This window comes from Girardinichthys multiradiatus, chromosome X (assembly GCF_021462225.1).
Source record: "Girardinichthys multiradiatus isolate DD_20200921_A chromosome X, DD_fGirMul_XY1, whole genome shotgun sequence".
Classification (NCBI taxonomy): Eukaryota; Metazoa; Chordata; class Actinopteri; order Cyprinodontiformes; family Goodeidae; genus Girardinichthys; species Girardinichthys multiradiatus.
In genome coordinates, this window is record NC_061817.1 from 12,932,090 (window position 1) to 12,956,113 (window position 24,024).

At 38.5% G+C, this 24,024-nt stretch overlaps 1 protein-coding gene across 4 annotated transcripts in view; it reads left to right on the forward strand.

The window, feature by feature from the left end:
- Positions 1-24,024, forward strand: part of LOC124862757 (ubiquitin carboxyl-terminal hydrolase 43-like) — a 113,198-nt gene that overhangs the window by 26,006 nt on the left and 63,168 nt on the right. For 3 of the 4 annotated variants that reach the window (XM_047356865.1, XM_047356866.1, XM_047356867.1), the window contains exon 3: positions 21,289-21,392. In XM_047356865.1, the coding sequence (XP_047212821.1) occupies positions 21,289-21,392 (104 nt within the window). Of the gene's footprint in view, positions 1-939; positions 991-21,288; positions 21,393-24,024 lie in introns of those variants that run through there. The other variant, XM_047356868.1, reaches the window with a different exon arrangement.

Consider the following 24,024-nt stretch of genomic DNA (forward strand, 5'->3'; position numbering starts at 1 on the left):
ACAGCTATTTCTAGCCTATCAACTCAACTGCTTAATCAGTGAGAACAAACATTTGAGATACAAATTTTTAAAATGAAATGACTCGCACTGTGTTGCTTCATTTGCTTGCAAACCTGTCATTCTTAATGACGTTTAACCAAACATAAGCTTATGGATACAACATGTACTTTTGTTAAGTCAACAGATAGGAGGAAGGTAACAGAGGCAGCTGCAGGGAGATTGCCTGCATTAGCATCTCTGCAAAGTCTGATCAATCTGTTCCTTTGACGTTTTGGTTTTTTCCTCTTCCTTGGCCTTACAAAATAAAAAAACTGTTTTATTTTTAGGGAAAATTTAAATGAATTTAAAATCACTGTATGTAGTGTGGGTGAGTTAGAGAGCCGTAATATGGCTTCTTTCCAGATCAAGAAAAAAATCTCTTTTGACAGTTGTCTCTTATGTTTGTCTAGGCCTTGTGCTATCAGCCGGTGTGGGCTCTCTGCATACATCTTGTTTGTCGTTGATTTCACTTGATATGTAGACGGATCCTTTCCTAACTCCAGTAAACGTCCCTCCCTTTGAATCATGGTTTACTCCTTTCTTTATCAGTTCCTTTGTCCTTCATAACTCTGCCATGCTGTACCTCTGTAATACTTTGGTATGCAGGGCTGATATTACTGGCCAGCCCAAATATTAACTCAGAGGGGGATTCGTGGAGAGAATCAAGAACACAGATACCAGAAAATAATAACAATCCTCTTGCTTGATCACTTCAGAAGTTATTTTATTTCTACTGGTTTTTTTTTGTTTTTTTGGTTGGTTTGTTGGTTGGTATATCTCAGCAGTAATCACTTCCTCAGTCTGCCTGCAGGAGTGTTTGTTCACTGGCTGGCAGAGTTATCCGGGGTTACAGCCTCTTTGCCAGTTTACCAGTCAGTTCACGTTCTCACATATAGTCAAGTGTGTGAGAAGAGTCGAAATGCTCCAATGTCTTCTGCTGCTGACCCAGAGGCAAGTACGGTGTGTGCTGTTTTTTTCCTATAGTTTGTGTTGTTGGTGCACAGGCACAAACAGCAACTCCTGCTTACTCGCTTCATCCACGGTGTTAGTGAACTGGCTTCACCTCTGATATCACAAAAAAATGTCAGACTGGTTTGGTTTTTGCATTTGTAACGGATGGAGATACACTCCACACGCATTCCATCGTTTACCGTTAACTCCCCATGGCTTTGACTCATAGTGCTCATTCTCTCTTGGTGTGTTGATCCTTTTCTGCTTAGGAAACAGAGCAAGTTTGATCATCTCTTCATCTGAGTGTGTTTTTCTTTCTCTGCCTCGCTCAGTCTTTCTTTGCCTAATGAATGCACATCTTTGTAAGTGGCCGAAGAAAGGGACACTTATCTACCCTAAGACTAGAAGCAAACTTGTAGTGGACCGAGAAGCCTTGATGAAAATCAGACATATGAATGTTAAACTGTAACATGTTTTTAGGTGCTTTCTTTACAGTGATTATGCACTATTACTGTAAAACAAACGTTTGTCTTAAGGCATGATTGTTTACCTTTGCTGAGTATTATCAACCAAATACTAGAGGTAGAATGATATGTCCAGCTCATGAGACAGGGAAGGACACAACACTGAGGATCATGAGAAGTAGACGAGATGAGAAAACCTATGATCCTTTATTTTTCACAAATAGAGTAAAATAGGAATTCATGTCAATTAATTTGAATCAGTTTGCATGATTAGATTGTACAGGATTGATTTGACTATATACAGTTAAAACCAGATTTTCACATACACTGTATAAAATGTATACATGTTTTTTCCTGACTGTTTGACATTAAATCACACTGGTTTAAATTAATCAGGGTTTTCAAACTATCAGAACAATAAGAGAGGGTTTATTTTTAGATATTTTTCTTACATTTTTCAAACGCAGAAGTCAGTTTAAATAGTTTGGCAAAGGACACAGATTCTGATTTCCTGACTTTTAACCTTCTTATAGGTTGATTAACAACATTTGAGGTAAATGGAGACCCACCTGTGGATGTATTTTACAGCAACACCTCAAATACACTGCATTTCTTTTTGTTTTGTCATGGGAACATAATAAAAGTTATGAATTGTGGAACCGAAGTCTGGGTTCAAATAATTGATTTCTGAAGGTTCCACTTCATCCCTTCAAAATGATGTGCAAGTATAAACACCATGAGAATGTCCCACCAACATACTGTTGAGGAAGAAGTCTTCCCCTGGGTCCCAGAGAAGGAACATGTTTTAGTGTGAAACGTGCATACTAACTCAAGAACAAAGGCAGAAGAACTTGTGTAGAGACTGGCTGAAGCAGGTTATCCACAGTAAAACAAGTCGTGTTCACACAATGGCTCAAAATGCCAATCTGTGCAGAACGAGCCATTACTCAAAAAGCAACGTAAAAACCCAAATTACAGTATGTAAATGTACTCGGGGACAGAGACCTTAATTTATGGAGGCATGTCCTGTGGTCAAATTAAACTAAAATTGAAGTGTTTAGACTTAATAACAATTGTTGCATTTGAGGGATAAAATGGAAAGGTTACAAGACAGAGAACACCATCCCAACTGTGAAGTATTGGGGTGGCAGAATCATATTTGGATATTTTGCTGCAGGAAGGGCTGGTGCCTTACACATAACAGATGGCATCATAAGGAAAGAACTCAATAAAGAAATATTAAAGCAATATAACAGGAAGTAATATCTCAGTCAGGAAGGTGAAGCCTGAGAACAAATGGATCATCCAGATGAACAATGACCTAAGCATAATACCAAATTAGTTACAAAGACAATGTTTTGGAGTGACCATCACAAAGCTCTGATCTCAGGCTTATGGAAAGTTTGTGGGCAAAGGTATAAAGGTGTGTGAGCAAGATGGTCAGCAAACCTGACTCAGTAACACCAGTCCGGTAAGGAGGAGTGGGCCAGAATTGCAGCAAACTTTTGGGAAAAGCTTGGGATGGATACCCAAAACATTTGACCCAAGTCATACAGTTTAAAAACAATTCCTCCAAATACTAAGTAAATAAATGTAAACATCTGACTATGTTTTTAGAAATCCCAGTTACTGTCACAAAGACTCATTCAAAATCATGACTTGGGTGTTTGGTGGCTCTCAGTCCAATGGCAAAGCCAGTTAGTAGTGATTTAAAGCAGCAGCACCTGGTCCAGGCTGGTTATAAATATGATTGCCGGCTTGTAAGGAGGGTAGGGAACATCAGCAATCAGGGCGTGTGGGGCATACAGTAAATTATCAGCCTGTATAAAGCTGAAATATATGTACCCAGTAGTTGTAAAAGGAACAGTTTCACCAAACAGAACTTGACTCCTGGGGTTTTATAAAACCAAGTCAAAATGTCAAGTAACTTTTTAAATCTGGGGAGATGCAACAGTTTGACCTTTAGTGCTTTTCAGCCTTTAATGAGAGTGTAACAGTGAATAGTACTGTGTAAATGTTCTCTTTCCCCCTGCTAATTTACTTTTCATGGTTTTGATTTACAATGTCCATTCTTCTATTAAAGTACTAATAACTGATATAAATTATTGCATCATGTAAAGGTCTGTGTTTTAAATAGTTTAATTCTTTTAACTTTGACAGTCCCACCAGTAATTACCCTGTAAGGTGCTGTTGCATACTAAATTTTCCAAGTAGATATTCATTCATACAATATTATAGTGTAATTGTATGAATGAAAATTAAGTTAACTAGGCCTTTGAAGGCCAGTTCAGAGTAGAAAAAGAAAAATCTGAAACTAAGGCTCTCTGCCCTGGGTGGCATCTTGCTAAAGGGTGGCAACAGCAAAAAAAAACAGAAAACATAGACTGAAGCTCCACATGTGAAAGGCCTCCTTACCCACAATCACTTCACAGGTTATTTTTTGTTACAAATTTGCATGTCCGCTAATGGCCAACTGAGTGCAGAGTGAAAGCACTGGAAGAAAATGTGGCATTGCACCACAACCAGTTCATGAGGTTGAGACAAGTGTGACAACCTAAATATACAAACTAGTCAGAGAGGAAATTATTCGATTCTTTGAAACACTGTAAGTGATTTAAGTATTGGTGAAAACAAAAAATTGGGATTCTTAGTTTTCTCAAAAATGTTGTGGAATCGTGGCTAACAGAACAATAGACACAAAAGGAGGAGATCATCCAGAAAACTGTTCATTCAAAAACCAGCATTGTTCCAACAAAATGTCCCGTTTTTGCATGATTGCAATGAGGGAAATGATGTTCTTTATAAGAATGATACTCATAAGAATGATACTCAATATTTGAAATTGCAAAAAAATCCATGAGATGTGATTCGAAAAAGTTCCGTCCATGTCCGCGTGTTTAAATAATCCCTACTGACTGTGTTTAAAACTGTTTAATGAAACATTTCCTTTGTACAAAATGTTTATATCATGAGAACTCTGTTTTCTCTTTCCTTTTCTATTTAGCATTTGTTTTTGTTTTCTCTCTCTAAAAATCTCTCCTTTCTTGTCCCCTCTTGTTCAAAACATCCAGTTTGTTGAACCTTAAACTCAACTTAACTTAGACTTGCTTTTTCTAAAGATTTTAAACTCTGCTCTGTCCGAGAGCAAACAGAGGAACTTTATGCAGAAAAGAGCTGCAGCTTTGCTTGCTGTGTAAGGGTGTACACGTTCTCTGTAATTGATGTGAAGGAAGATTTTGGCAGCTTGTGTACTTTAGCAAAATCAGGATTTTATGAAAGAGGAACATCGACCTCAGAGGGCATTAAAAGTATTCACAATTAAAACCAGCCTTAATGGGAGCCTTTTTAGCTAAAATTTCAGACTTATTTTGGGGTTTGTTAGAGGAGAAACATGACGGTATACAAATACAGATGAGGTCAGCAAGGAGAACAAGAGGGTTACTCTTGGTGTATTACAATGGCAAAGCCTATGCAATAATCTAATAATACCCTACATTTTAAAGACATTATTTTACAAAAACATATTGATCCATAAAAGTGAATTGTTGATGTTGGGGGCCAATTTTGGTCTCAGAGTTTAGGTGAAGGATGAACTTGCATGACCCAACCAGGCTTTTTTGATTTTCAGGTAGGAAGAAGGTCTGGGCAGCAATTTGCACCCAGCAATCAGAGAGAAGTTAGTAGTTGTTTTTTTTTTTTTTCCAGTTGCAGTAACCTTTACTTCTCTTATTTTAATCAAAGTTCAGAAAACTAAAAAAACTAATTGATTTTTGAGTGAGCAATTCAAGAGTTAAGTGGTTGTAACCTGGCACAATATGAAAATGCTCAAGGGGTATGAATATTTTTGCAAAGCATTGTCACAAGGAATTAAATCTCAGCAAAATAAACAGAGTTTGGCAGGACATGTACCAGCCAGCGATTTTCAGAACCACCGAGGAGAAAGAAAGAAATTTCCACTGTGCTTCTGGTCCAAGACAGCATAATTATTTTAGTAGCACATCCCAGAAACTGTTTAGCTACCATATCTGAGCTGTGCCAGTTGGTCGTTGTGCTGCAGTGTCTCCTCTTTTCTGCCTACGCAGAGGTAGGCAGGAGTGTCTGTGGGTTTTAAAGTAACACTATTTATCTGCATACACATTTGGATTTGTCACAATATCTCAGGTTTAAATTTTCATACCTATAATTTATTTCACTTTTTTTTTATTTACTTAACTTTTCAAATTACTCAGAAGACGTCCAGACTAACACTGCTTAAAAATGTTATTGTCATGTAGATAAATTAAAGTATTAAACCTAAATAAATAAAACTAATAAGATTTACACACGCAGGTTCAGGTTTCTTTGTATTTAACACAAGCAGCATCTGGCTCTCGCTACCTTGTCTGCATGCCAAGCAGACAATCTCTGCTTGGCATGCAATAATCTTGTGCATCATGACAGGAAGAGAAAACAAAAGTGAGGGAAAGAGAGGATGCACTTGCCTGAAAAAGATAGGTTGCAGCACCAGAGCGGCACTGATTCATGTATATCTCAGATTGCTCAACAATAGGAGACTTTATTCGGCTGGTCATGACTGGCTGGTGTGACTCTACATTATATCTTTTATAAAATACAGGTCCTTCTCAAAATATTAGCATATTGAGATAAAGTTCATTATTTTCCATAATGTCATGATGAAAATTTAACATTCATATATTTTAGATTCATTGCACACTAACTGAAATATTTCAGGTCTTTTATTGTCTTAATACGGATGATTTTGGCATACAGCTCATGAAAACCCAAAATTCCTATCTCACAAAATTAGCATATTTCATCTGACCAATAAAAGAAAAGTGTTTTTAATACAAAAAAAGTCAACCTTCAAATAATCATGTACAGTTGTGCACTCAATACTTGGTCGGGAATCCTTTTGCAGAAATGACTGCTTCAATGCGGCGTGGCATGGAGGCAATCAGCCTGTGGCACTGCTGAGGTCTTATGGAGGCCCAGGATGCTTCGATAGCGGCCTTTAGCTCATCCAGAGTGTTGGGTCTTCAGTCTCTCAACGTTCTCTTCACAATATCCCACAGATTCTCTATGGGGTTCAGGTCAGGAGAGTTGGCAGGCCAATTGAGCACAGTGATACCATGGTCAGTAAACCATTTACCAGTGGTTTTGGCACTGTGAGCAGGTGCCAGGTCGTGCTGAAAAATGAAATCTTCATCTCCATAAAGCTTTTCAGCAGATGGAAGCATGAAGTGCTCCAAAATCTCCTGATAGCTAGCTGCATTGACCCTGCCCTTGATAAAACACAGTGGACCAACACCAGCAGCTGACACGGCACCCCAGACCATCACTGACTGTGGGTACTTGACACTGGACTTCTGGCATTTTGGCATTTCCTTCTCCCCAGTCTTCCTCCAGACTCTGGCACCTTGATTTCCGAATGACATGCAGAATTTGCTTTCATCCGAAAAAAGTACTTTGGACCACTGAGCAACAGTCCAGTGCAGCTTCTCTGTAGCCCAGGTCAGGCGCTTCTGCCGCTGTTTCTGGTTCAAAAGTGGCTTGACCTGGGGAATGCGGCACCTGCAGCCCATTTCCTGCACACGCCTGTGCACGGTGGCTCTGGATGTTTCTACTCCAGACTCAGTCCACTGCTTCCGCAGGTCCCCCAAGGTCTGGAATCGGCCCTTCTCCACAATCTTCCTCAGGGTCCGGTCACCTCTTCTCGTTGTGCAGCGTTTTCTGCCACACTTTTTCCTTCCCACAGACTTCCCACTGAGGTGCCTTGATACAGCACTCTGGGAACAGCTTATTTGTTCAGAAATTTCTTTCTGTGTCTTACCCTCTTGCTTGAGGGTGTCAATAGTGGCCTTCTGGACAGCAGTCAGGTCGGCAGTCTTACCCATGATTGGGGTTTTGAGTGATGAACCAGGCTGGGAGTTTTAAAGGCCTCAGGAATCTTTTGCAGGTGTTTAGAGTTAACTCGTTGATTCAGATGATTAGGTTCATAGCTCGTTTAGAGACCCTTTTAATGATATGCTAATTTTGTGAGATAGGAATTTTGGGCTTTCATGAGCTGTATGCCAAAATCATCCGTATTAAGATAATATAAGACCTGAAATATTTCAGTTAGTGTGCAATGAATCTAAAATATATGAATGTTAAATTTTCATCATGACATTATGGAAAATAATGAACTTTATCACAATATGCTAATATTATGAGAAGGACCTGTATAATGCATCTATTCCCTTTGCGCCTTTTTACTAATGTAAGTTGAAAGTGTATTAAAATGTGGTTGTATTTTTATGAGCCAAATTGAGAGAGAGGAGTTGGAAGGAGGGGGAGCAGAGGATCTAAAGGCTTCAGCTGACAGATGGGATGCCATACGTTCTGGACAGGTGAAGCAGTGGAGGCTACCGGGTAGATAAGACGCCAAGTTAACATCGTTTGTCACATTTCAAAAGCAAAGGGTGTTACAAAATATAGGTTGAAACTCTGAGATATGAGTAGATAGGTTTAAAAAATGCCACAAGGAAGAATGTTTTTTAAGAATCCTCATAGAATCCTCATAGAATCAAATCCAGTGGTGTCGTCCAGATGCTTTTAATCAGTTCAGATGTAACTTTTGAGTAGTGGTTATGTGTAAAAGCAATGTGAGATTTTCCACTGATTATTGAGAAAGTTCCAAATATATTTCAATATGCCATTTTTTGTCAAAATACAAACATTGAACATTATTACCCTTATAGGTGACTCTCACCACATTCTATGCATCCTAGCTTGGTTAGCTGAGTCAGTTTGCTGTCTTTCCTTCAGCTTCTCCATGACAAGCTGTCTGTTGACTTCCATTCAGGAACAAACGTCATTCCTATTTCCATAGAAAGTCCCCCAAACCTCCTTCGCATTGCAGGAAGCCTAAAACAAAGTTGTTTTTCCTAAAGCAAGAGAGGCCACTGCACATCTGCATGCAGACATTCTCAAACAGCATCATATGATGACCTGCTATTCCTAACAAAGGGCCATCTTTTCCACCACCTGAGCCGAAGTCTCACCACTCATAAATCACTCAGTTATACCTTCCCCGTAACCCACTATGGAATAAGCGGTAGAAAATGACTAACATTTTGAGCATTTCTTTATGTAAATGTATTGTACAATAACTTGTTGAGGTCAGTGAATCTATACAGCACCACCATCTCATTAAGAGCGCACCAATCAGGATATCCCCCTTAATCACCAGTTGAACTCCCCTTTCTGCTCCCTGTGATTGAATTTGTGCTGTGTGGATAGTTACATACTAAACTAAGACACACACCCAGACAGTGACCCGGACAATGTAGCAAAGTTTCAAACTTAGATTCTATCAGTTATTCTAGCAGTGAATGCCGTTTCTTTGCTGCTCCCTGTTTTTGCCAAGGATGCAAAAGGTTCAGATGTGTTTCTGTTGAGTTGTTTTGTTTTTTTACTGTGCTTGTTTTTCTTTTTGTTCTGCTTCTGACACCATCTTCCACCCACGTTGAAACAGCTTCTTGTGGCTCAGACCCACCTTATTAGAAAAGCACTTTGAGAGCTGGGCGTGAATGTGATCAGGTTGTTATTCCAATGACCAGTCTGTGTTTAACATGCTCACTGACCTTTGACCCAGATTAGCAATGACTGGTTTAGGCCTTAAACCTTCAAAGGCTGGATGAGGGAGTGACATGAGTGAGTGAGCAGTGACACTCCCTCAAAGGGATTAAACGGCTGTTGTTCTTCTTCACAGACATCAGTGATGTACCTAAAAAATAAAATGCTCTTCGTGTATTATATAAATGACATATCCCTTACAGTAATGGAAGTTCACCTTTTTTTCCTTGTGATCAGATGGGAAAATATGTGGCCACGTGTTCCACATGTGATAATAACAAAAAAACATAAGAAAAAATATTTTAAAGTGTGTATATGTTTAAAGCATGTTTTTACATGTGGGGATATTTCCATGCATGAAATAGAAGGTAAAACCTTTCACTGTGGAATGCTTTACTACGTGCTTCACATAACAACATGAAGTTCCACATGTGAAACACCTTGAAAAACGCTCCACATGTGAAAGGCTTTCACATCCACATTCATCTTACATGTTACTAAGAACCTGATTTTTTTCAGGTGAAACACCTATGGAAAAACTTTTCACATGCTGATGTCTTAACATGTGTTCACATGTTCCACGGGTTTCACACGGCTTTCTCATGGGAATTTACAACGACATTAAAATGCAGTTCTTGAGTTTAAAGTCTGCTCCACATGTAATCCTGAGTTTCACATATGCACCACAGGCATTCCCATGAGTTTCACATCTGCACTACATGTTATCCCAGGAGTTTCACTTGTTCACCACATGTAATCCTGGGCGTTTCGCATGTATACCACACTTAAGACCATGCGTTTCACCTATTGTAATTACGTTGGTTTCACATGAGAATTTTCAAGGAAATCAAATGCAGTTCTTGAGTTTCAAGTCTGCTCCACATGTAGGCTTAATCCTGAGTTTCACAAATGCACCACATGTCATCTGGGGAATTTCACATGTATACCACACATAATACCATGCGTTTCACATGTGCAACTGTTATAATCAGATGGGTTTCACATGGGAATTTCCATGTGTGGTGTACATTATGTCATCACTATGTTCCAAACCATGTTTCACACATGCAAAACATGTTTCAGACATCTAACATGTGATTTTTATTTTTTTACAGGAACTTAATGTGTATTTTCTGTATGGGCTAGTTCAGCTACATCAGTGTTTACTACATCACAGTCAGTATAATTGAGTGATTAAGAATGTGCTCAAATCCAGAGGCAGCTCTGTAGACCTGGGAGTTTCAGACAGTGACACAGACACAATTAGGCTTTAACTGAGCAACTGTTCCACCCACTAAACGTTTCACTGGGGGTTTAAATTAAAGTTCAAGGACAAATAGCTGCAATCAGCTACAGCAACAATTGTGGACAGCCCTTAAGGAATCATGTTTCCTATTTGCTTTTGTGTAGCTTTAAAACTGAGTCTGTATGGCTCTAATTATCCTCCAAATGAAAGTTTAAATCACCAGCACAGATTGTTTTAAAGGTCACCGTGTAAAAGCTCATTGATTTTTGCTCAAACTCACTATAGTCTTCAAATACAACATACATCATCTTATTTGGTGGAGCCATTAGGTTAAATGAACAAACTAATTCTTTATTTGATTATGAAGAAAATTCGCCCACTTAGAAATTACCCACAACACTGCTGGGTTTGATTGGCATAAAGTACCAATGCCGAGTTTAAATGATTCAGATTTGCTGAGTGGGGGCTTTCCAGAGAGTGTGTCAATTAAATTGGCTAAAACCAGGCAGACTGGAGTGATTTAAACAGTTGTTGATAGAAATTATCTGAGCAGGGAGCAATGCAAGTCCAGTTTTTAATGCGCTATCTTGAATTAAATTCAATCTCACTCTGAAGTTGTAATTATCAATCTTGCCTCACTATCTGAAGCCAATTTAGAAAAGCAGCCTTTCATCAAAAGATGAAAATGTATATAGCTTGCATTTAACAACTTACTGGGGTAGGGATAAATGCCATCGGCTCAGGAGACCAGCGAGAATTGGAGATGCAGATTGGCCCATTCCAAGCAGATTAATGGCTGTGTAAAGAGACAAGAAAACCTACCTCAGCGTATGGAGCCAGAGTAAAACCCCATGAGGTTCAAGGCCAAAATATGTCACTCAAAGGCACAATAATACTCATGGTTATTTAGCTTCTCCAGTCCATTTTCTGGTGAGAACCAGAGAAAACCCAGCAGGGCATTAAAACTCAAGAGAGAAATACTGCAGCAGGTAATAAACTCTGGGTCCTTCTTGCAGTTAGTGACTGGCTTCTGAGACAAACGACCTTAGTGCTCAGGAAAAAAATGGAATGGTGAGGGAGGAAAATAAAGAAAATCTCATTCACCATTTGTCATTTTAATTAAATTTACTTCTTGCAGCTTTGGTCATCATTATCTGTGAAATGTTCTCACTCACTACACTCAGCATATGGGATGTATAATTTACTTGTATGATTACAGTCCTGCATTTTGATATCTTGCCTCTTTCTCTCACAAAATACTGCCTAATAGTGAGGTGGAAGAAAAATAATGCACGGTTATCACAACTTTTTACAACCAAAATCTGAAAAGAGTTGTAGTTTGATGTCCCAAAATAAAATCCAGTGCTGCAAGCTACCTTAGGATGTAATCTAATTTGTAAATAAAGTCCACGTGTAATTATATCATACTATAAATCCAGTTGTTCTATCTCTGCTCCACAAACCTGACAGTTGGGAAAGAGTGGCAAGAAGAAAGCCATGTTTGACAGATTGCCATTAGAAGTCCCCTTTGCCCCAAGCCATACAGGGAAACCAGCAAACATATGAGGAAAGGTGCTCTATTTCAGATTAGACTAAACCTAAGATTTTTGTTTGCATGCAGAAGGCTATGTGTGGAGGTAAATTCATACATGCCCACAATGAAAAATGGAGTTGGCAGTACCATGCTGTGGGGTTGGTTTTCTTCAGACTGTGGAGAGAGCTAAGTAAAGGGCAATCCAGGAAGTGCAAAACACTTGAGTGGAGGTGGAAGTTCACCTTCCAGCAGAACGGTCCTATACATACAGCCAGAATTATAATGGAATGGGTTAGCTCAAATAATATTCATTTATTAGAATGAACTAGACCTTTATACAAATTTTTTGACTTGAAAGCTGAGGTCCATGAAATCTGCCTGCGCTATTTGGCAAAGAAGAATGGGATAAAGCCATTTATCACAGCCTACGATCTCTAGATGTCCAAAGCTGGTAGAGACCTACACCGATAAAACTATTAAATTGGTGGGGTAAGTCAGAATTTTTCCTTTGCATGAAACAGCTGAAAACCTGTAATTATGCTTTACTTCATGATGGTAAATCCCAGATAGATATAATGAAGTTCATGACTGTTCATGACAAAATGTATGAACATTTTATACTTCTGTTGCAGTTTTTGCAGCTCTGTCTAAGCTGGAAGTGATCAGGACTCAGAGTCAGTATCTAGATCATATGGAGATTGTGTGTTTATGATTTGACTATTTTTTGACTATTTTCTGCCATCTGTAAATAACTGAAAATATCCTACATTTCACAAGTAGCAGATATAGAGTGCATTTCTCTTTTCAGGATAAATCCAATCACGGAAACAGGTTCTTCTTTTTAACATGTGATTCTAGTGCACTAAACTGAACCACTGAAACTCTGAAAGGAGACAATGGTCTATTTTAACCATCTTAACATAGATGAGTTCATTTGATCTCCACAAAGAGAGCCCCTAACTAGACCGCTGTCTCATGACGTGCCCAAGTAGAAAAGTCTCTGAAGGGATTAGAGTTAATTCTGAATGTGAATGAAAAATCTAATAATGCTAAAAAATAAAACATAACAAACATTCATGGTCATGCGCAAACCCCAAATGTTGAGCTCATCCAGTGAGTCATTACACATCTGCAATGAATCATTACTATGTAAAGTATTTCTTCCCAAACACCACGAAAGTGATAAGAATGTAAATTCTCATAAATGAGAAATTTGTTGTGACTTTTTGAGGCATAGTTGATCATCTGAGAGAAAATTCATTATGTTGTTGTTTTCTTAGTTGTTGTTTTCTTAGAACATGCCAATAGGTTATGAAGAAAAATGTCATTGTTTCTGTGATTAGAAAAAATTATTCTCTGAGTCCACTTTAAATGCATTTGGAAAAGTAAACTGTGCCCTTATTTAGAAGATCTGCCATGTTCAACATCCAGTACATTGCAAAAGTGTTTGTACCCCTTTTCACATTTTGACATGAACAAGCTCAAACTTTCAAGTGTGACATGCATATATAAAGAAATCGACGTGTACGTTGATACAATTCATGTGTTTAGAGTTTGCGTCACATGTTTTGCCTGGTTTGATTTTTGTCATCTCATCTGACCAGAACATCTTTGTCCACATATTTGCTGTGTTCCCAACATGGCTTGTGGCAGACTTTAAACAGGACTTCATATGGCTTTCACTCAGCAATGGCTTTCTTCTTGCCACTCTTCCATAAAGGCCAGATTTGTGGAGTACACGACTCATTGCTCAGTGTCAACAAATTCTCCAACCTGAGCCATAGATCTCTGCAGCTCCTCACCACAGATAGCAATTTCCATGATGGCCAGAAAGTAAAATTTTGTTCTCATCTGACCAGAAGTGTATGTGAATGGCCATGTGTTGTCAGGTTTCCTGTTGTTCTTGAAAGCAATGGGTCCTTTTCCTTCAACTTAACAATTATCTTCTACCTTGTGTTTGTCTATCACATAAAATCCCAATAATATACTGTATAGCTGTGTGGGACACATCAGTCTTTCACATATAACCCTAAGGTCAGTTTGAGTCCTTGTGCAAATGTGTGCTTTCAGCATGTTCCCCACCCACAGTGTGGACAAAATAGGCTGAGGGGTCAAAAAGAAATGCTTCTGGCTTTACTATTATTTATGGGCTATTTATAGAGGGGAAACCGCATGAAAGCACGCTACGCTGGAAGGAGATTGTCCATTATTTATCAACACTCTGTATGTCAGCTGAATACACCACTTACTCAATAGCTCTCTTGGCTCCTTCTGTCAATAAACACACACACTGATGCAATGTCTTACCGGATGCTCTGCATCGTTCTCGGACCCTCTCTTAACAATCACTATGGGAATCGAGGTGATGTTGTTTGCGTGTTCTCAATCGCTCCTCCGTAGTGCTTTTTCCAACAGCAATACGCCGCGTCCGTGCATGTCTTCGGCCCGTTTGAATTATTGACATCAGGAGCTATTCTGAATGGTGGCTTCCTCCTAACGTCCCCGAAAACCCATCAGGATGAGGCAGGTGGTCCCTTTAAAATTGGAGGTCGGCATTTTCTCTCACACTGAAGTGCCTTTGTTTTTTGTTTGGTTTTTTTGGGGGGGTTCATGCAGTGAGGCATCACTCCACTCAACAATTCTTGGGGTGAATTACTGAAAGCCTTCACAAAGCGAACAAGCAATCTTCTAATCTTTCCAGGAGTGAGGAATTTGGGATTTAAAAGTCTTGAGAGATACTGTAGTTGGCTTCAAACTCTTAGTTGATCTTCTGGTGATTAACAGCAGTAGCATTTGTTTTCTATACAGTACTACTGGCATCTTAGATCAGGAGGCAGTCTCTGTTCCTGCATCAGGCAGCTTTGTGCTGCAAAACAGTTGGCCCCACAACCATTTATCACATCCTACGCCTCTCTCTTCCTCTTTCTCTTGACTCCTAATATCAGTCCTTGTGAACTCTGGCCTCCTGGTGACAATGCTGAGCCAGCGCCCGCCCAGGCTCTAATCCACTACTCAGCTGCACTCTGTATCTTAGTCATTTATCTAAATCCTAGAAATCAATTACATTGCTCCAAGGTGCCATGGTGAGTTTTTTTATTTTCTCCCAGGCTCCTCGGGCCCTGGCACAGGCACCTTTCCTGGCGCTGAGTCTTATGGATTAAGCATCGCTAGACAATTCCTAGGCTTCCTTGTGTTAGATTATCTGGATTAAATGGAGGCCTGGTAGACTAACCTCTGTTTTTCACCATTTATACTAAAGTTATTTTTTTTATTTCATACCCCTTGATTTTTTTCCCAATTTCCTAAGTTACAGCCCCAAACTTCAATGTCTGGTTTGGATCCTGTGTGACAGACCAAAACAAAGTAGTGCATAATTGTTAAGACAAAGGAAAACTATACAAGATTACAAATTACATAATTACAAAATCTGAAAAGTGTGGCCTGCATTTGATTTCAGTGCCTTGATCTGATGGCCATAAATGAAATCCAGTGTAACTAAACTACTACAAGGCACTGTATATTCCTTAAAAATACAAGTAGAAGAAATAAAATAGCATAGTTTCTCAGTTCTGACAGGAATGTGCTGTTCACAACTAGCCTACACTCATTGGCCACTTTATTAGATGCGCCCGTTGAATATCATCTAGAAGTGGACTAGTTGCAATTCAGACTAGGCATCAAAATGAGGAAGAAATGGATTTAGTGGCTTTAAACATGGCATGGATGTTAATGTTGGGCAGGCTGACCTGATTTCAGAAACTGCTGATTTACATGGATTTTCATACACAGCTATTTCTCCGGTTTACAAACAATGGTCCAAAGCAGAGAATTTCACATCACCATAAACAGATAAATCAGTAATGCCTAGTATCAGCGATTCAGGCTATTGGTAAAGGTGTGATGGTGTGGGGGGTTTACGCTTGGTACACTTTGGACCCCTTGGACATCATTTAAATACCACCTGAATTTTGATGTTGACCATGTCCATCCCTTTTAGACTATTGTGTATCCATCTTCTGATGCTACCTCCACCAGAATAATGCACCAGATCACAAAGCTCAAATCATCTCATAGTTTCTTAAACATGACAATAAGGTCACTGTACTACCATTGGCCTCCATAATCATCAGTAGAGCGCCTTTGTCATGCGATCTATATTTGTGAACAGATTTTCAGCAACTGTTCAATGCTAGGCTAATATGGATTGAAATCTCTGAAAAATGTTTCAGCAATCTTGTTCAATGTGTGCTGCAAAGAATTCAAAGCTGGGCAAGAGTAGCCATAATTAATGGAGTACAGTAGTGTTGTTCTGTTTTATCTCTTTAGATTTTTATGGATCCTTTTTTATAGAGCTTTTTGGTTTGTATTTTTACAAATAAAATATAGGTTTAATAAATTGTGTTCAATCAATGACCCATTTGATATCTGACGTGTATATATATATCTAAGATCTTAAATTTGAGATGAAAGTCCCTATTACATTAATTATGATATATTTTATTTTTATTTTTTTAAATTGGAATAGTTCAAGAACAACAAACAAATACAAAGCTCATTCAGGACGATTTGAGTCCAGAGTCACTTTGTCTGCCAGTGAGGGAAGCAACAGGCCAACCATGTAATCCTCAAACTGTACAAAAGGCTGAATTAGCCAACTTCCAGTATAGCAAAACTGCCTTACTGAAGACATGCTCCCCTTGTCACAAATCACCAACCAGTAACTTATGAGACGTTAGGCAGGCTGTAAAATATGCTTTTAAAAAGAAACCGAAAAAGAAAACAAAATTTCTAATTTCATATTAAAAGTAAAAAACACATGTCAGAGGTGTGGGAAAAGTGTCAGGATCCACTGACTGTAGCTTTTCAAGTGCCTAAAGAATTACATATCTGACTGTGTGAATTTGTGAGAGCTCAGTTTGCAGAAAAAATACTGGAAGGCATTGTATGTGTTAAAACCAAAAACTGAAATTTCACACCCTTCTTTCTCTTTTCCTTCCTTCCTTTCATCCTTTCTCTAAAAATAGCTCCTCTGATATTTGTTTTCTTCTCGCTCATCCTCTGTTGCCTGCCAGTTTGGTTACATTTTTATCACGTTGAAGCTGGCATATTTTTTCTGACAGGCAATTTTAAAGATAGAATCTTCATTTCAGAGCGACTCATGCCAGTCTTCTGTCTCGAGAGGGACACACCACCACCCCCCCTGCTCTGCCGGGGTCATTTCACAACTTTTAAAACAATTGCTGGGACCAGCAGCAGTCACAGGCCTTGCCAGGCCAGTCGGCTATCTGAACACATCATTTAGATGGCTGAGATCTAATCTGGACCACATGACGGTGGGCCTTTGAGCTGTCCCTCTCTATCTCAGGGGGCCTCAGTGTTTCTTTACTCCGAACACACAGCTGACACCTTGCAGTCTATTGACATGTCTGAACTGGGCCTGAATATCTGAGGGGTGATAAGCCCAACATGGTCTGCACTCAGTGGCCCCATAGTTGTTTTGTTATCTGTGTGGAAAGATAACAGTGGAATTTGTTACCAGGTTAGTGGAAGGAGAACATGGAAGAGGAAATATTTGCTTCATGCCGGTTTTGTATTAAATTTCCAAATGTATGAAGTGTTGCATTCTTTGTCTCACTGAGTTTTTTAACCTTAGAGGGATAGTTGATATTTTTTCAGGTGTGGTTGTATAGATCTGTAATCAACAAGCAGGTTTCTCACCTTAATTATAGAACAGTCTGGATAGGCTCAGTTTGAAGAAAAGGAGATTTTAGCGCTGCACTGCATTACTCTTATTTTAGATACTTAGGCTGGACACCTTCATATATTTTATTTGCTCATGCATGATTTGCTGTCAATAAATATTGCAGTGGACTGCAGACCATATGTGCTGTATATTATAGGGTTATAATGTGATTTTGTTGTTCGAGATCTTGGGTTGTGCATTCCAGTTGCTGTGATCATGATACTTTATTTAGTGTGGTAAGTGTGAGCTACTACTATGGACCCAAGAGCTGGGTGCCTTAAGTTTGACACCCTGGATCTATTTTAGAGACTCCTCGTTGTGTTGAGACAGTCGACAATAAATACTGCTTATCAGCCAACACTTCTTTACATATTCTATACTGACAGCTGAGGCAAACAGTATTATGGGTCTGGTTGCCTTACCAAGTTGGTGAAGAATTGTTTTTTACCAGAGGGAATAATGGAATATTCCTAATATTCCAAAATTGACACTATTAAATTGAAGGGACCACACACATTCCCCCGGCAACCTGCCAATCGCAGTCACGCAGGTATGCTGTAAGTTACTCTGTAATCAGGTAACACTGAGGATTGTTTTGCTACCTGGTTTTTGTTGTTGTATGAACGACCAGATCCTGTTTACTTGATGTTTATGGGGACTAAAAGTCACTGTGGTTACAAATGTTATCTAAATGGATGCTTTTCAATTTAAAAGGTATTTTCTGTTAGTGAAACTATTAAAATATATGAATGACAGCGGCTGCTTTGGAAATTCAGCCATCATAAAATGCACTTTATGTGAGTACAGAAAAAAGGAGAAAATAAAATAAATGAAAGGCAATAGGATAATCCATATGTTAATTTGTAAATTACATCATTACCTATATATTTTTAAGGTAATTTTAAATAAAGTATGATAAATGAATGAAAACTATTTCAAGTTGTAGCTGTTCAAAATATTTAAGTGGTGAACTATGAACATGAATCAATCCATTTTAACCAAGCTGAACTGAGGTAAGAACTAGTTCTTAAAATGAAATGTATGTATGGCTTATCAAAAGTAATTCAATTATCCATCCATCGTCTTTGGAGAAGAGGCGGAGTACATCCTGGACAGGTCGCAAGTTCATCACAAGGACTCACAACCATGCTGAGGGTGTGTAAATTCATTCCTCCTACAGTCCAAAAACAGTAGTGTTATTAGGAGTAACTGGAGAGAGCCCATGCATGCCTGAGGAGAACATCCAAACTTCATGCAGAATTTCGTGCCTAGGACCTATGTGCTGCAAGGCAACAGTGCCACCAACTGGGTCACCATACAGGCGTAACTCAATCACTTGCCCCCAATGTTCTGTGTCTCAGAACTCATCTAATTGTACCAGCTCCAAGCAAAATCATTTTCTTCCCAAGTTTGGCCCTGACTTTTGGTCTTTAGAGCAAAGTGATTATCCTCTAGTACAATTTTAAAATGCACAGAACAGAAGATAAGAAAGGAGCGCGAACAAAATTCGCTCAATTTTCCGGTAACAACTAGGCCATTCAGACTGTTCTCTATTGCTCCTATACGAACCTGCTGATAATTCCACCATAGCCCATGTCAAAAAATACAAGCTATCCCTTTAAGAAAATCAGCTGTGTTGACCTGGCCCTGCTTGCTGCCCCAACAAAGGAGGATAATATGAAAAAACAAGTAAAAAATCCATGACCTCCAAGGAAAGAAGAAAGAAGTATTGTATGTGCCTGATGAAGCAGATTCAGAAGGCAGGTCAGGTTTCAGTCTCAAGCTTGATGTCAAGCAAGTCTAGAATAGACTTAGTATTTGTGAAATGGTGAAGTGCAAGGGATCTTTTTGTATGCATTTCACACACATTAGAGACAAATACAAACCATACACTTTACCCCCTCCCCCTTAGAAATGCTAAACCCCTTTTGAGCTTGGTTTGTGAGTGGAGGTTATGGTCGAGCTGCCAGCCTGGGAACAGTGGCAGCCAGTATGGTACCAGGAGATCAGAGGAATTGTAAACAGAGGGAAAGCATGCATCAACAGAGAGAAGCTTGCAGAGTGTAGGCCTTTCAGCCAGACCAGGTCGGCATGGGATTATGACTTTATGCATTTTAAAGTGCGTAATGTTTACACCGACCCAGCCAGGGGCAATTCTAGTCTATTTTAGGGCTGCTTCAGCCCCCCCAACGTTTTTTCCTAACATCCCAAAATAAATAAAGCAACTATTTTAACAATTTTATGAGAAAACCTTGTTCGAAAACATCAGATTTAACCATTCTAGTTTGAGAGAGGTATTTACAAGTGATGGTGAAATGAGCTATTAAAAAATATAGCTGTTTGTATTGTTGGAGCCCCCTCTGATCAATATGAAATCTGTGTGCAAATCCTGATTTGCACACAGATTTAATACAGCACAGATTTAATACAGCACAGATGTAATACAGCACAGATTTAATACAGCACAGAGCACAGAGATTGCTTAAAAGTATTTAAGCAATCTCTGGGTATTTTGAAGTGAGTGGATCGCTCCACTACTATTATTGATCTTGTGTTGTGTGGACTGAAGCTTTCCCTTCCTCAGGTAAGTGAAGTATATGAGACATGCTATCTACTTAAAGAAATCTCTGAAAAAACTCTAAAAGGCAATTAATGGTTTCTGGCAGATATTAATGCCCTAATATTTCTGGTGTGATGTTTCTGGGGATTACAGCTGCGGTTGTTGTTTCAGATTAAAAACAGATAAATGCAATAGTTTATTTAAAAAAAAGGAAGGATTGTTCACCTGAAACTTTGCTATTGCAATGCATGTATATTTTTCCAATCTTAATTTTCAATCTTTTATTTTCATATTATATATATGAGGAATGTTGTGTTCAGGTTTCTTAAAGAATACTAATGTTCTCCAACAAGCCTCTGAAGCCTTCACATAACTGCTGTATTTAAATTGAAATGACACCTAATTAAACTCTATTTACTAATTAAGGGAACTCTGAAGGCCGTGGCTTGCATGGGATTTTTATTTAGTGGTATGAGAGTAAAGGAGAATGAATAATAATGCACACTAAACGTTTTAAATATATTTTAACAAAAATGCTTAAAATATAATTTCCCCCTCACTTTACAATCAATCACATATAATATAATAAACATATATGAACATATAATAAAATAAATGTGTGTGGTTGAAAAGTGACTAAAAGTGGAACAAATTAAATACTGTTAAATACTGTAATTCTCTTTATATACTGTTCTGTTAGAGTGGTAATAAGAAAAACCTTGTAATCACTGCGCCATTGTCTGTCCCTCCCTGTGTACAGTACTCTGTCCCACACATTTGTTTTGGGACTTTGCAAGTCTTTCAGTAATCAGCCAGTTTTTTTTCCTGCTCTTTTTTTATCTCAATCCAAGGCCAGCCTCTCTGTTTTAGGTGCATAGATAAAAGAGAACAGACAGAGGGTGGAGGGATATAGTTCTGTGAGGTCTTTCTGTCTCAGTTGAATGTGAATTTACTGCTAGAAAACAACCTTGATGTTATGAAACCGCATCCCATATATCAGCATGAAACCTGCCATGTCATACTGACAAACGTTTCTCTAACTTATTAAGCAACCATCTAAGTCTAAGCATCACCACAAAACTTTGAAAGAATGTGAACGTTGCTGTGTTCACGGTGACCTCCTCTGTGCTGCAGGGTCCCGTTGGAGTGGAGGAGGTGCCGTGTCCTGACCCGATCCAGTCCCAGCAGCCCGGGATCCAGCATAGCTTTGTCCAGGAGCATTTCCAGGCTCAATACAAGTGAGTCAGTTTGTCCTCTAAGCACTCCAAGATCACATCTGCTTTGAATCATTCCTGCGATAGGAACAAAGGAACAGCAGGGCTCTTATGACTACCCAGTGATTTACTGGGATGAGTGCTACCGTCATGTGATCATGCCGGGGTGTGAATGCACTTGTCGATGTAAAACCCCCCGTGGATTTGTATTGTCCAAGAGTAGCTCAGTGTACAGTCCATCAAGTGTTGGTTTTCTCTTTCAAAATTTGTGTGATCTGTATATAACCAGCTCAGAGTGAGGTGTCTTTTATTGTGCCCAAAACAAATGCCAGGAAAAGATTTTATCTTTGTTGCAACCACCCCACATATAAACCTTTTCTTTGTATTAAGAGTTATGTTTACCATACAATAGTTGTGCTGTTGTTTTCAGATGGTCAAAATGTCAACAGCTTAAAAAGTGACTGCACACAAACAATCCCTGGTTCACACTGTGGCGACTTTGAAAGGGATAGCTTGGATTGCTTTTTGAAGACGGGTTTTGTGGAGAGCCTATGTGTAGTTAGTATCTTACTTAGCTTCGATAGAGAGAAAGAACTTCTGACCGTCCTGTTGAACCAAGAGCTGGTAAGAGAGGGCCAGGATAAAATCTGCATGAATTGCACTGAAATTTGTGGGATTGTTGTTTTGAGATGGCAGATAACAGCTTTTGTCTGTCGTTTCTCTTTATCAAAACCTTTCCCTGTATTTTTTATTTCAATGTGCACATGCACGTAAGGAGAGTCAGAAAGGAGAGGTGACAGTGTTTAAAAAAAAACGTATTGATTTCTTGTATGTATAATATTTAAATCAGTCTATTACAAACTTGTTTAACATTAAATATTTATATTAGATTTCAAGTTATTGTCAGTTGAAGTACCATAAAGCCAGCACACTAGAGATTACCAGAGAAATCTGCTGAATAATGGAATTTTATAATTTGTTTAATTATGATCTTTTGCCAGTCATTGAACGCATCATACCTAAGCCCTGAGATGAGCACAGGTTTTTATGTATGTATAATGGTCTGGTAATGCCTGTGTGAATCATTTTATAGGGAGATTTTCTTTAATCAGCTCTCATAATCACTAATGCATTTTACTGAAAAGCAGTGGGGCTATCACCACATGGCTGGATGTCCTCATGGCTTCCATTAGTCAGAGATTTAGGAGATAGAAAAAGCAGTTTTTATTGGACACAACGTGCATTTGTTGGATGGTGAGTTCTAGTTTGTGTCTAAATGTTTCATCTGGAACATTCATTTTGCTTTCAGTTGTATCATTGTATCACAAACTGTGGATGTAAAAAAGTCTGAACAACCTTTATCAGATGTTTCTGTAAAATGAGACCATGACAAATCATGGTACAACTAATGTGACATATACAATGTACAATTTCACTGACAAATAAAAATAAGAAAAATAAAAATGCTGGTGGCATAGATGTGTCAAAGAATTAAACTATTATATTTTATTCAATTTCAGAATTCATTCTTCACTGGGAGTTAATTAGCATCCCAGATCTTAACATTGTAATATTTGCCCACTCTGGCTCACAGACGTTATCCAAATCTATACGATTGTGAAAAAATGAGTTGTCAGCAACCCTCTTCAGGTGACTCTGCGGCTTTCTGTCAGATTTAGGTTTGAACTTTGGCTCAGCCGTTCCCAAACATACATTTTTCTCTCATGAAGTCTTTCTTTTGTAGATTTTGATGTATATTTGGTGAAAAAAATAATTTCTCCTTCATCTCCAGCTTTCTAGCAGACACTTTGAGGTTTTGGGTCAAGATTCACTGGTACATTAAATTATTCGTGATTTCATCCATCTTGAAAAAGTCTAACTCCATGTAAAGAAAGGTAATCCCAGAGGCTGAGCTCTTTGGGTATTGTGCTTTGTTGTTTTTGTGCTAAGCTTACCTCGTGGAATTCTGGCCAAAGGTTCAGGCTTCATCAGATCATAACACTTTCTTCCATGAGCTTTTGAAAAATGTTGGCATGCAGGCTTAGATCTTTTCTTGGAAAGAAAAGGCTTCTATCTTTCAACCCTGCTTCTTAACCCCGAGATACACAGAACCTAATCAGAAATTCCTGCCTGTTTCTATCAGGCTCTTGGCAGCCTCCCTTTACCAGTATATGTCTATTCTTTTCATTGGTTTTGGAGAAGTGTCTAGTTGTAGTAATGCTACAGATGCCCCATATGTCCTCCACCATGTTTCCTCCACCTGTTACTGACTGTGTTTACTGCGACATGGTCAGTGTTGTGTCAGTTCATCTTTAACTAGAACTAGTTCTAAATTCAGTTAAGTTAAATTCAAAGCTCTAACATTAAGTAGTTCTCATTCATTTATTTTATTATATTCTGTCTGAAGTAGAGTTTAAAAATATATTCATTTCATTTCATTCATTCATCTATTTGTTTAAATAGCCCTTTAAAACAGCAAACCAGAAAGCTAAAGTGTTTACATATTGTTCTTAAATAATTTTTGACTTTATTGTAAGTTACAATAAAGCCATAAAAATTATTTAAATTTATATAAACAAATAAAACAGAGAAAAGATAAAAGAATAAATAAAAGTCAGAAATCTGGAATAAAATTCTACAGTGCTACCGAGTATTA